The following is a 12,997-nucleotide window of genomic DNA, read 5'->3' on the forward strand; positions in this document are numbered from 1 at the left end:
GTCTGGTTAAGCGATTTGGTCAACTAGCAGAACTGTGGGTCAAGCCTATGACTTCTCAGCATTAATTTAGGCTGATCTTGTGACTATCCTCACCCCCTTAGCCATTAACAATGTTGATGATGGTTAGTACCAGGAGAAGCAAGGTATCATTTAGGGGGATAGTAGTAACAAGTTAGATTTGGGGGACTTGGGGGGCAACGGTGTTGAAAGGTCAAATGAAGGTCCCCACAGGATCTGCCCCCTCTTTGTTCCAGGTGTTACTCTTTGTTTTCTTGAAAGATCTAGGCAGGATTGTACATTTGGAACAACAAACAGCAGCATAAGGAGGGCTAATTTTCAGTGTGGGGTGGTGGTGAAAGGTTAAACATTTTCAAATTAGAAAGTGTATGTCCAGAAGGGGTGGCCAGCAAAAAGGTTGATGGGGTCCAGTTTGGGGCATGGCTGTCCTGACTAAAGCAGGGAGTTTTAGGTGAGGAATCCCGGGGTAAGCTGGGAATGACAGTCTAGTATCCGACAGAGTGGGAAGGCCCAACCAGAATCCAAAAAGCATAAGGTTAGACGGACTCTTTGGCAGACAGTTGACAAAGAGGAGCCAAGGTCCTTTCCCTAGATGCTGGGTAAGCCCAGGTCCCGACGAAGCGCTCCAGGTCCCAAGAACTCTCCTTGGCACGGGAAGCGGAGGTTCCGGGACATTCCTGCCTGCCCTATGCATCTGGGGGCTCCCTCCTCGGAGCTCCCTTGGCTCCACATTCTTTCCTAGCTCCTCCCCGAGTGCAAGAAAGGCAAGCTTGCGCGAGTCCCCGCACTCCCCAGCAGCCTCCGCAGAGGGTCGGTCGCCGCCACCAAGAGGGTGCTCGCCTAGCATTGGCTGCGGTGCGCACAGAACAGCTTAACGGTCCGGCATCCGCATCCGCATCCGTGCCCGCCCCGCCCGTCGGCGCCGCTGCCCCGCCCGCCCCTGCGTCATGACGCCAGCGCCCAACGCGGAAGCCACCGGCCGCCTGGACCAGCCGCGGGCTGTGTGCCGAGCCGCGCCGGGCGGGAGCCGGGCGGGGGCGCGAGGCGAGCGCAGCTGCAGCCTAGGCGGTCGAGCGCGCGGAGCGGGCGGAGCGAGCGCCCAGGACCGAGCGCGGGCGGAGCGGGGCTGGAGCAGGCGCGCAGCGGCGGCCGCCCCGGGGGATGCGGCTGCCTCCCCGGGCTGGCGTGTAGGGAGGGCGGGTCCCCGGCCTCGGCGGCGCGGCGGTGGAGGGGACCGAGACTGCGGCCATGGCGACCCCCGGTAACCTGGGGTCCTCCGTCCTGGCGAGTAAGACCAAGACGAAGAAGAAGCACTTCGTGGCTCAGAAAGTGAAGCTGTTCCGGGCCAGCGACCCGCTGCTCAGCGTGCTCATGTGGGGGGTCAACCACTCGGTAAGGCTCCTCTGCGGCGTGCTCCTCTTGCTCCTCGGGCTCAGCTTCCCGGCTCTGCTCCTCCTGCTGCAGCGGTGGCAGGGCGGGGACCTCTTGCCGGCTGACTCGGCTGGTCCCGGGCCCCCTGGCCGCTCGCCTCTTGGGGTACCCCTAACCCCACTACATGCGTCCGCCTCCTGTGTTTCTCCCGCGGCGCTTGCGCTCCTTTTGGAACCCATGAAGGGTGCGGGATGAGAAGCATTCGCTGTGCTGTGCTTCTGAGCCTCTCCGCGGCTGTCCTGCCCCGCATCCGTCCTCCCGCCGGTCAGTGCTCGCTGCCCGGGAAGTGGGAAGTTTGTGCGGGGACCGACTCCATCTCAGCTATCAGTCCCGGCGGGGGACTGCTCAGGGTCCAGTCCCGGAGCGATCGCTCCATTTGTCTGGGACCGATGGGCCCTCCGGTCCTGAACCGGTGGGCAGGTGTACCTGTCCCTGTCAGGAAGCGTCCTGAAGCTTCTAGGCGATAGGACTGGAGTGAACCAGAAGATTTTGGGCGGCAGCTCGAGAGCTTAGCTTTCTTTTTTCCTTTAAAGGCAGTATTGTCAGACTCTAGGAGAATTTTTTGGGGGGACGGGCAAAGGAAAAAAAGGCAACGTAAATATGGCCCTGGTGTTGAGCGTCTTCTCTTCATCCCTTTCCGCGTCGCCCGGCTGCTGCGCCCTTTCCAGACCTCCTGGCGGGGAGTCTTCCTCCCTCCCCCTTGCTTCCCTCCCCCCTTTGGGGGAGCCAGGCAGAAGTCACCGACTGCGTAAGGGCGGCCTTGGTGGTGACAGCTGGAGGGGGTCCCGGCAGGCGCGGGTTCGAGGTGGTCTGGAGTTAATTGCATCCATTTGGGAGGTTGTTTAAAAGGCTGGCAGGGAGCGCGTTGGGGAGGTTAGCCTTGCGCACAGCCGGGGATGCAAGGAGGCGCGCGGCTGCGGACTCTGCGGACTGCGGTGTGGGGGGCTGAAATAGCCTCCCGCTGATCTGACAGTGAGAAAACTCCTGCAGCTTTAATCTACTTAGATGGGATCAGGAAACATGATAGGCGCCGTTGGCTGAGCCATGAAAGTTTCAATGAGCTTGTGAATTTTGACCGTGACCTTACCCACTGCAGTCAGCCAGCTTCGGAGGGAGAGCGTGAGCCTGCTGCTCTGCTTTTGATTTCGGTGGATGCCCTGGTGTCCTTTTCAGCATAATAGAAGTGACAGAAAGCCAGCGTGGTTTTTGCACTCTCAAATTAACAGAGTTGTTTAAAATGGCACAGTATCTTTTATTTATAGTTTTTCCTCCAAGCGGAGCTGGAGAAAGGTGAAGCAATATGAAGATAATTGTATTTATCTGGAACGATTTAAAGAGTTGAGAAATCTATTACTTTACTGCTGGATCTACTGAGGTTCATTTTACTGCCATCTTTAGCTGTTAGGAATGTCAACTGTTATAACAGCAGACAGCAATGCACCCCTCCCGTTTTATTTCAGAAAGTGAAGTTACAGTTTTCCTTTGTCATAAGCCTCTAATTTAGTTATGCTTAATTTTGTAAAGTTCTTGTTTTTGTTATTTACGTTACTATTAGCAACTTCCTAATTACTGCAACTGGGCACGGTAAATACCAGTTGGGCATGGACCCATGTTTATGGGGGTGGTGGTGGTGGTGGTGGTGGTGGTGGTGGTGGTGGGGTGGGGTGGTGGGGTGGGGCTTTAAATCTCCTTTTGCAGTTCTGGTGTTTTTTGGTCAGGAGCGTTTGTATGTGAGTCTAGGTTTAAGTAGTGGCAACAAAATGCTGGAGGGGAGGGGAGGGACTGAGAATGTATCAGAAAAGTTGCCATTGAGCAAGCTTCACTGTAACATTTGTGTTGCTACCTTATGTTTATTTTTGAGTTGGGTAACATTGTAACCTTGTGTTTCTTTTTGAGTTGCTACATTTGTTTTCCAGTTACCCTACTTGGAAAATACTGAATGACGCTGAGTGTTACTTTCTGTTGCTCTCTAGAACAGTTACTAATTCTAAGCGCTTTCTAATTCTAGTGATTTGCTGGCATAGTGTATCGTGTAAGCACGCTGTTAATTCAGCACGTACCAGTACATGCAGAGCCTGCCACAGTGGGGAGGGTGGCTAAAATGTCTCTCTTATTGTCCAGGTGCCTTTATTTTGAGGAATGTGAGTTGACATAAGACAGGTTTCTTCATTTTTCTAACAATGTATTTTTATTTAAAATAATATCCCGCCCCATGCTTGGAAGTCATGCATTTCTGGATGGTTTTATTTTAGGAAATGATTATTGGTACCAGGAAGATGTTTTGCCATGCGTTTTTTTTGTGCACCAAAGTTTATAGAGTAATATTAAAATAAATAAATCCACATTATCAATAGTGAGCATAATGGGGACATTCGAGAAAGCATGGTAGAGAGGCAGATAATTCAAACCAGAGCCTTTGTCCTGTAATTCTAATGTAACTAGGATTAGCAAGGAGATTTTTACCATGGGTATAGCAATTTTTTGCTTTTAAAATTCTGTCAGACTTTTTATTGGATATTTAAAGCAACCATACATTTGGAGAACTGATGGGAAACCATATATATATATACATATACATATACATACACATACACATACACATATACATACGTATATATATTATCATGTGAGTGTTTTATGCTGGAGTTTGTATTTGAATTCTTTAACTGTGACTTGGCATATTAACCAGTTTGGGAATCAGTGTTTATAATGAGAAATGGGATTGTTGAACTAGATGAGTTACAATTTTCTTTTAATTTGCTGACTTAACTATTTCTATAGCTTAACAGTTGAATAGCATCATATTAGGAGTCCTAGAGTCTGCAGTGACCTTTGGGGATTTTTCAAAGCCTAGACTGGAAGAGGAAGAACTCTGTGGTGATTTTTAGGCCACTGAACTTTGAGTTTGCCAGGTTGATTGTAGCCTGACTTCATTGCCATCTATTAAATCAAAGTCTCTTTGATGGAAATGTAGACACTTACAATTTAGGTGAAAACGGTTCAGTCCATTGTAGTGGTAATAAAAAAAATCTTGATTTGGACAAAGCTCAGTGCAGAGACTGTTTGCCTTTGTGAGCTGAATTTGATATGTTACTGCTTTCTAACTTAAAGTCTCCATCAGTGAGGGGATCCGTGCCAATTTTTATTTTAAGCATTTTAAGCAGAGAATATAATTGAATACATAAAGGAAAAGATGACTTAAGGAGGCAGTTTTATCTTGTTACGTTCGAAATTAAACTAAAAATGATCAAGCAGTTAGCTTCTTAAAGTGGTATTTTAATAGTGCAGGGAGCATGTCGAATGCTATGAGCCAAGACTTGTTTTAAATAGATATTCTAAAAGATTTTTTTTTTCACTGTGAAATATGAGCTCTTTGGAAATTAGTATTTCAAACTCCATTTAGATATATAAAGGAAGACACAGTGTTATCTGTATAAAGAAGCTTATGTAAAACAAATATTGTTTTTTAGAAATAACCACTTTATTGCTCTCAAAGCATTGCGGCTTCAAGCCATAGAAACACAAGTAGGTTACAGGAAAATTCTTAAGTGTTAGGGAAATTCTGGAGATAGTCATAGTATAGGAAAGTATGGGAACCAGATCCTAGTAAGAACCACGTGCTTCGGTACAGTCTGACTTTCCTATCCAACCTGGCTTTATATACCTTTTTTTTGTTTATGGCTAACTGAGAATCTCTGTGGGTTTGGGAAGTGTTGACTTCCTAGTTTCATTGTGTCTTTTCTGCTTTCCAAAAAAGATGGTCTGTTTCCCAATTCAGGCCTGCAAATACCACCGAAGATCTTGACTTGTCTGGATTCAATCAGTTGTAGTTTCCTCTTGGACTAAGTAGTTAGAAAGTATACAGGAAAAGAGCTCCTAGAGAGAGTGCCCAGGAGCTGGGTGGCGCTGAGGCAGACATCTGCCTTAGGAAGAGAGTTGGTGTTAATCTTCATGTGGGGATCGGTTCGGGCCATGCCTTGTCATGTGTGGATTAGAGAATGTGTGGTTTTCCATGTGGGACATCTGAAACATGCACTTTATTTTCAACAAGGTGGGGATTGAATATGGGTAATAACTACAATTCCAGAAATGTAGTCTCTTCTGGGTTCTATGGGTTGATATTTGGATATAGACAAAAGGAGGAGGAGGTGGCTAGGTTTATATGTGATATGGATGATGATGGGATGATAATGGCCGAAATGTGACATGATGAGGCAATTAAAATACAAAGAAGCTGGATATTAGATGACGCTCCCCGAGTGGAACCCATCCAGCCCTGCGCTACAGAGTTCCATGTTCCATGTGTTCCCCACACCATTTTTGCTTTACTTTTCAAAGAAAAGAAACAGTCACACATGGCAGCTTACTATTGAGGCTTACTTAATGTTCCCTTCAAAGATTGTGATGATTATTTTTTCCCCACTAATCAAACACCTCAGCATGCCTTTCGTGTTCAGAACACTGCCCCAAGGCAGGATGATCTGCTATGCCGTTAGAAAGACTGCCAACAAGAACCGCAGTAAACCAGCAGAATCCGTGTTAAGTTGATAGGGCATGCGGTCATCTTGAGCAGTTAATTTTGCCAGCACGCACTTGAAATATATAAATCGATAACTGACAGGAGTTGGGTGCAGTTTGGCAGGATGGTTTGTGGTCAGGCTGATTAGGATCAATTCCTGCTTCATTGTTTATGGGTTCTTGAGCAGCCGTTTACCCACTGGAGTCTCAGTTTGTGCATCCTTAACACGGACAATTCCCTCAAGGAACTGTTTTGAGTGTTAAGCGGGACAGTGTATCCACAGCCTAGTGGTATGTAATAAGGATTCCTTACACTGACCAAATTTAAATGCAGTTATGTCGTCTGTAATTTGTGGATGACAGCCTTATCCGTTCCTGTTCTAGCTCCCAAGTAATCGACCCAAAGATCTATTAAGCTCGTTAGCATGCTTTAAGCATTCTGACTGGGCAGATATGCGTTCGTTCTAACCCTCTATCTAAGCTATCTGCATCCTAGCCATAGGCCTCATGTTACTCGTAGTTTCAGTCTTACCTTAGTTTGCTCTGTTCCAAGTGTGTGTGTGTGTGTGTGTGTGTGTGTCCTCATGGTGAATGCCTTGGCGACCTCTCATCATGATTCCTGGACCTTCTGCCTCATGGCCACCTCTCCCTTCTTTCCTCGTGGTTATTCCCTTACTTTTTTTTTCTCCCCCTGGGATCCCCAGCTGAGATCAGAAGAGCAGCCTTCTTATCTTCTCTGCCCAGTCATAGCCTGAGTCAGCTCTTTATTGAGCAATCAGAAACCGTTTTTATATGACATTGAGACCGGAGATGCTTGACCACACCATGGTCTGGACTGCAGATGGATGTCTGGGCATAGAAATCAGCATCTGAATACGTAGTGCACCAGACCAACCCCTCCATCCCCCCCCCCCAACACAGTTATGTTGGTAACATATTAGTAAGCACTAGATCAACAGTTTTCCAAATTTGTTATGCCTATAATAAATCAGAAGGATCACTTGGGGACCTTTCAGACACTGATTCAGCAGGTCTTGTGAGAATGATGAGGTCTAGTATGATTTTAGGTGATGATGGTTTGAGTTTCTGGGCTGGTCTTAAGGAAGCAAGGCAGAGGAAGGAATAACATATAAATGTTTAGAATTTGTCTTCCCGCTGTGTGTGATGAATTGCCTTAGCTCTCAACCTTCCCAATGCTGCCATGCATTATTAATGCAAATTACTTATGTTGTGGTGACCCCAATTATTCATTGCTACTTCATAAATAATTTTGTTACTGTTTTGAATTATAATGTAAATGTCTGCGATGGGATTCCTGTAAAGGGGTCATGACCCCACAGGTTGAGAACCACTGCCTTAATATGGTAACCCTGTAATAGAGATAGAAAGCTAAGAGAGGGGATTGTGCATTGGAAAGGGATTTTACAGTTTATGAAATACTGACTTGCTGGATAGTCTGATTATCACCTTGTGGGATTAGAACTCTGGAACAGTAGGAGGGTGGGAATAAAGAGTTGAGACTCCTCCACACACAGTTGGTAATTGTGAGACTAGCCCCATAGGTTCATGTGTTTGTTTGAATGCTTGGTTCATAGTTCATGGAACTGTTTGAGGAGGATTAGGAGACATGCCCTTTTAGAAGCTGTGTCACTGGGCATGGGCTTTGAAGTCCACGTCAGGCCCAGGACTCCTTTTTTCTCTGCTTCCTGCTTGAGGATGTTTTAATCTAGGAATGTTTCTAGACTGAAACATTCCATCCTGCAGGGAAGCCCCTTAGGCAGAAAGGTAAGCAACTCAAAATAGCTTCAGGAATTGCCTGAAACTGACTAGATTCACTAGGCCTACCTACTAGAGTAAACAATAAAAGCCAAGAGTTCTTCCCAAAGTTAATCTGAGCTGCGGTGCAGATTCTGAGATTAGGCCAGCTGCCTAGAAGGAGCAGAAATAACCTGAGCTACCTGGAAGGCATTTAGAGCAATTGACGTACCGGAGGGGACACTCTCTAACCTGTTAAGCTGCAGGTGTGCAGTGTTTCAGGTTCCTCCTGGCTCTGTGAGCGGTCAAGCACGCTGGGGTGGGCCTTCATGATACAGTTGTCTCTGAGTCATTTCTGTTCCTCTAAGTAATTCCTCAAATGTTATATTTAATATTCCTGTAAATAATTCCAACAAAAACTCATTGGTTCATCAAATTGGACTTTGGTGGTATCCACGCTTTGGTCTGTCATGGGTTCTCCATCTGGGATAAACAGATGTATGTTTCGTGTCAGATGTAAGATCTCAGCACCGTGCCTTCCTGCTGCCATGCTTCCTGTCATGATGTTCATGAATATACCCTCTGAAAGTATAAGGAAGCCCCTAATTAAATGCCCGTTTTATAAGATGCCTTGGTCATGATGTCTTCACAGCAATAGAAAAGTAACTAACATAGGCATCGAGGGATGGATTATTTACTATTCTCATTGCTGTGAGAAAATCAATTGAAGGTTTTGGCTCACTGTGAGGTGACAGTCCAGCACGGCAGAACAGACATGGTGGCAGCAGCATGAGGGACACAGTCACATCAAGTTTACAGTCAAGACATAAGGAGAAATGAATGCCGGCTGATTGAGTCTGAGACCCCAGCCCATGGGATGGTGCTGTCTGCCGTCAGGGTAGAGCTTCTCTTCTCAGTTAAGTCTTCCTGGGAACAGAAACACCCTTGTAGACGACACAACCCAAAGTCTGTTTCCACGGTGATTCAAAATCTTGTCTTGTTGGCGATGGAGATTAACCACCAAATGGTGAAGTCGATCTCTGAAGGGAAAGGTAGAACTGTGGGCCTTTGAGAGACGGACAAAGGAAGAAGAAAGATGAAACAAAAAAGAAGCCGAGAGAGGATGCTCCAGAGAGGTCAGGCGTGTGCGCCTTGAGGGTCACTGCTTCAGGGATGGCGGGAGGGAGAGAGATAGTAACAGTGAATGTAATCATTTTTTTTTCCTGGAAGATTGGGAATGGAAGGTGAGGAATACCATCCAATTTAGAAATATGTTTCATCTCTTTCTTACTGTTTATCCCTCGATTCAGCCATTATTTCCCGCATTTCTAGACTTGCTAAAGCCTTTTAGCTACGGGCTCTGTATGTGCTTTTATTACCATTTCTTTAATGTGTTGCTTCAGGGAGCCCTATGGTAGTGAGAGAGACGCATTATTCCCTTCTCAAAATAATGCTCTTAAATGAAACTTGTTGAGTTCACAGTTTCCCTGAATTCTGTCCGTGGACTGTGCAGGGATTCAAGGCGCCTAGAGAAGAACACTTCCATGGATTAGATGGGCTTGGGGTAGGGAGATGATGGCATCTCCGTGGTGGAATGGTGAACTGGAGAACTTGAGTAGGCTGAACTCATGAACTGCTACACTGAGTGCTGGGTATATGCGGGATTTGGACCTGTACCCTGACTTGAGGTCCAGGAATCTGTTATTATTTCTTTTAGAGCTTTTTAAAAAACAGTTCCTAGTGTTAAAAAGCTGTTCTTGGGTAGACAAATCATAAACTGTTGCTATTGGGTAAAACTGTGTGAAAACACCTTTTTCGCACGACAGAGGAAAAAAAATCATCACTATGTGGAAAGCATGTAGGCAGAGATAAATATATAATCTATTCATAGGAAAATGTTGTTGAGAGTTTTAAAACAGTGACTTACTGTGTTGGTCACTCTTGTCTCTGTGATAATTGACAAGCTAACCTGAGAGTAGCAGTCATAAGGAGGAAAGGCTTGTTTTGGCTCATGTTGCTTTGGGCCTACAGGGAGGCAGTGCTGAGAGCATGGGGCTGATGCTGCTCACCCCATGGCCTCTGGAGAGCAGAGGGGGAGTACAGGAAGCAGCAAGGGCCAAAATACTCGCTTCAAAGGCATGGTCTTAGTGACCCACCAACCGACTGACCCACTTTTTAAAACTAGGGCCTAATGTATCCTGGTCTTTTGGCTACTTTGTGGGTTCTTCTTTCTTTCACCCTTCTCTACCCTTTTTCTTTGATCCTTTCAATCTCCTAACACTAAATAAGAAAAAATAGAGAAAGAGATTCCTAAATAATGTCAGGGGTCAGAAAGGGAAAGACACTTTTGTTAGATTACTTCCTGTTGATTGGGGCATCAAGTTACTTGGGGCAAGTTTGATCATCACTGTCAGGATAATGAATTTCTTACTGTTTTTGCTTTATACACAACCACCAGGGTCAATAGCAACCAACCACTAATCCAACCCACCTCTTAGGACCTTAGCATTTATATATATACCTTCTGAAAAGTCCCCAGAATTCCAAACATCACCAATCACAGAAACTGTCTGCAGTTGGCAAAATCACTCCCCTACCAGAGCACGAGGCAAATCATAGTCAGCAATCCCATATCCCATACCTGGGATTAAAACAAAAATGTATTTTTATAATATTTCTCTCTCTCTTTTTTTTTTAAGAAAGCAAAATTTCAAAATTCTCATTATACCTTCGGATTACCATCTTCCAAAAGTCTTTTAAAATTTGAACCTCTCAAGAGTTAAGCTGTTGAATATTCCAGAGTCTTTTTGATTTAACCTTCTCTGGAAACAAAGACTCAGTCATCTTCTAGGCTAGTCAAGATTAACTTGTCACACTTGCCTAAAGTTAAAATTATCTGTCTTTAATTTTTATTTAAATTTTCTATCTTTTAATTTTGGTTTGTCTCATAGTTTCATGTTTTTTTTTCAAAGTAAATCATGTATTTATTGCAATGTGTATGTGGTGTGTGTGATTTATGTATTCATTACTATGTATGTGGCATGTGTGGAGGTCAAAGCATGATTTCATGCATTGGTTTTCTCCCTCCACCTTTACAGGGCTCCAGGCGTGAATGTCAGGTGGTCGGACTTGTTTGGCAAGCACCTTTTAGTCTCTGAGCTATCTTGCCATCCTTAGCTAAATGTTTCAATTATAAGTATTCATAATTTTCCAAATGGAAGTAGTTAGGAGCTGGGTTGTGGCCTGGATCAGGGATAGTACTTCCTATGGAAGGTAGTGATGCAGATGCAGCTAGGATAGATATTCTTCATCTTGTACTGGATTATGTCTTGATAAACCTAGCATAATTGATTATATCCTGAATGTATTCAATACTTATAGGCATCATAGCTCAGCCTAGCCCATTTTAAGTGTGCTCAGAACACTTATACTTGCCTGCATGTAGGCAAATTGTGTGTCTTAGTTGATTTTCCTGTTGTAATAAAATACCCTGACCAAAAAAGCAACTTGAGGAGTATTTGTGTTTACATTCTGTGTTACAGACCATCACTCCAGGGTAGACATGGAGGCAGGAGCTTGAAGTAGTTGGTCATATTGTAGCCTTAGTTAGGCAGAGAGCGATGAATGTGTTTACCTGTTGACTTCCTTTTATATAGTCTAGGATCTCAGCCTAGGGAATGATGCCACTCACAGTGGGTGGGTCTTCTTGCCTCAAATTAATCAAGATAATTCCACACAAGAAGCCAAGAGACTGTTCTCAGAAGCATTTCTAGATCTCATCAAGTTGACATTGGGGTCAATCATCACACAATCTAAGAAAGAGCCTTTGTTGTTGAAATAAAGCCTTGACTATCATGTACTTTATTGAAAGTAAAAACTGAAATGGACATGTGAGTATGCTTTATATAATTGGAGGTTGAACAATTCTAAGACATCTTTGGACTATACTTGTAAAATGCCTAAGTAGCTGCTGGTACACATTCTTATTAAGTGATAGCTTCCATTATTATTTTAAAAACACTGTGAGTGCTAAGACATACTAAGTTATTAGGTCATGAATAAATTAATTGTTACTTTATCCTGGCTCATAGTATCAGATTACCATTGTATTTGGTATTATGTATTCCTGAGTTATTATAGTAGGTTGGCCTGATGTTGTTGCTTATATTCTAGTGGTAATATTGATTCTTCAAGACCTGGTTGCCCCAGAGACAGGAGAGTCTGCAGGTAGACTCAAGTGACAAGTGACAAGTGATGCTATGTGACCTTGTCCCCAAGTTACTTCTGATTGTGAATAAAGATGCCAACAGCCAATAGCTGGGCAGAAGAGGCTTAGGTGGGTTTTAGGGTTCCCTGGCTGGAGAATAAAGGACAACCATGAAAGAGGGGAGAAGGCCAGTGGAGGAGAAGCTGCCATGGGTTAGGTGAGCTGTGAAAACATGGCTCCGAGGGCTGCCAGTTGGAGCTAAGAGCAGCCCAGAAGAAACATAGTAAATAATAACTTGGGGTTACCAATAGAAAAGTAAATTCTAATAGCATAGAGGGTGGGTATCTGCTCAGCTCTTGTGCTGTTTGTATATAATAAAAGTTGTATGTCTTTTATCTGGGAACTAGATTATCAGGCCCCAAATTGGGATTAAAAATTCCTACAAGTTATGAATTGTTATTTTAGAATTTTCCATTTGTCCTAGCTTTGCATTATCTATTTTGTTGCTGTATTCTTTTTTTTTTTTTTTAATCTTTAATGCCTCTACTTGTGACTAGGTGATTAGAGTGAAAATTTAATTCACGTCATTAAGTATAAATTATACGATCTATTGAATTGATATCTTACCTTTCTTATTTTTCTTTAACATAAGAGACCCTTTAAAGGTGCTTCAGCTGCAGATTGAACATGTGATGGACCCTACCTTCAAATTACTCCAAACCTCAGGGAAAATAGATGCAGAATAGACACAAGCCCACACATTCTGAGTATGGTGGAGGCATAAGTTTTGTTAAGAGGGAGCAATGTCAGGAAGGAGTGAAGCATTGGGCGTGATGAGGAGTGTGAGACAGAGGGATCTGCTGTTGCAAAGGCCCGGAGGCTCACACTTGCTCTGCTGTTGCAAAGGCCGGGAGGCTCACACTTGTACGGAAAGAAGGCCTGGCTGAAGCAGAGAGAGGGAAGGGGGAAACGGGAGGAAGACGGCTGGATCCGGATCCTGATTGCTTTATTTGGGGCCTTGCTGGAACACGTTCTGAGAGGTGATGCAGAGGGGGCTCGTGAAGATTA

General features: G+C 44.7%; 1 protein-coding gene across 3 annotated transcripts in view; it reads left to right on the plus strand.

Moving 5' to 3' along the window:
- The first annotated feature begins 988 nt into the window (after positions 1-988).
- Pip4k2a (phosphatidylinositol-5-phosphate 4-kinase type 2 alpha) overlaps positions 989-12,997 on the plus strand; it is a 161,258-nt gene continuing 149,249 nt past the window's right edge. For 2 of the 3 annotated variants that reach the window (XM_052156365.1, XM_052156366.1), the window contains exon 1: positions 989-1,410. In XM_052156365.1, coding sequence (XP_052012325.1) covers positions 1,267-1,410 — 144 coding nt within the window. In that variant the 5' untranslated portion in view covers positions 989-1,266. The remainder of the gene's footprint in view (positions 1,411-12,997) is intronic. The other variant, XM_052156364.1, reaches the window with a different exon arrangement.

The sequence above is a fragment of the Apodemus sylvaticus genome, chromosome 14 (assembly GCF_947179515.1).
Source record: "Apodemus sylvaticus chromosome 14, mApoSyl1.1, whole genome shotgun sequence".
NCBI lineage: Eukaryota > Metazoa > Chordata > Mammalia > Rodentia > Muridae > Apodemus > Apodemus sylvaticus.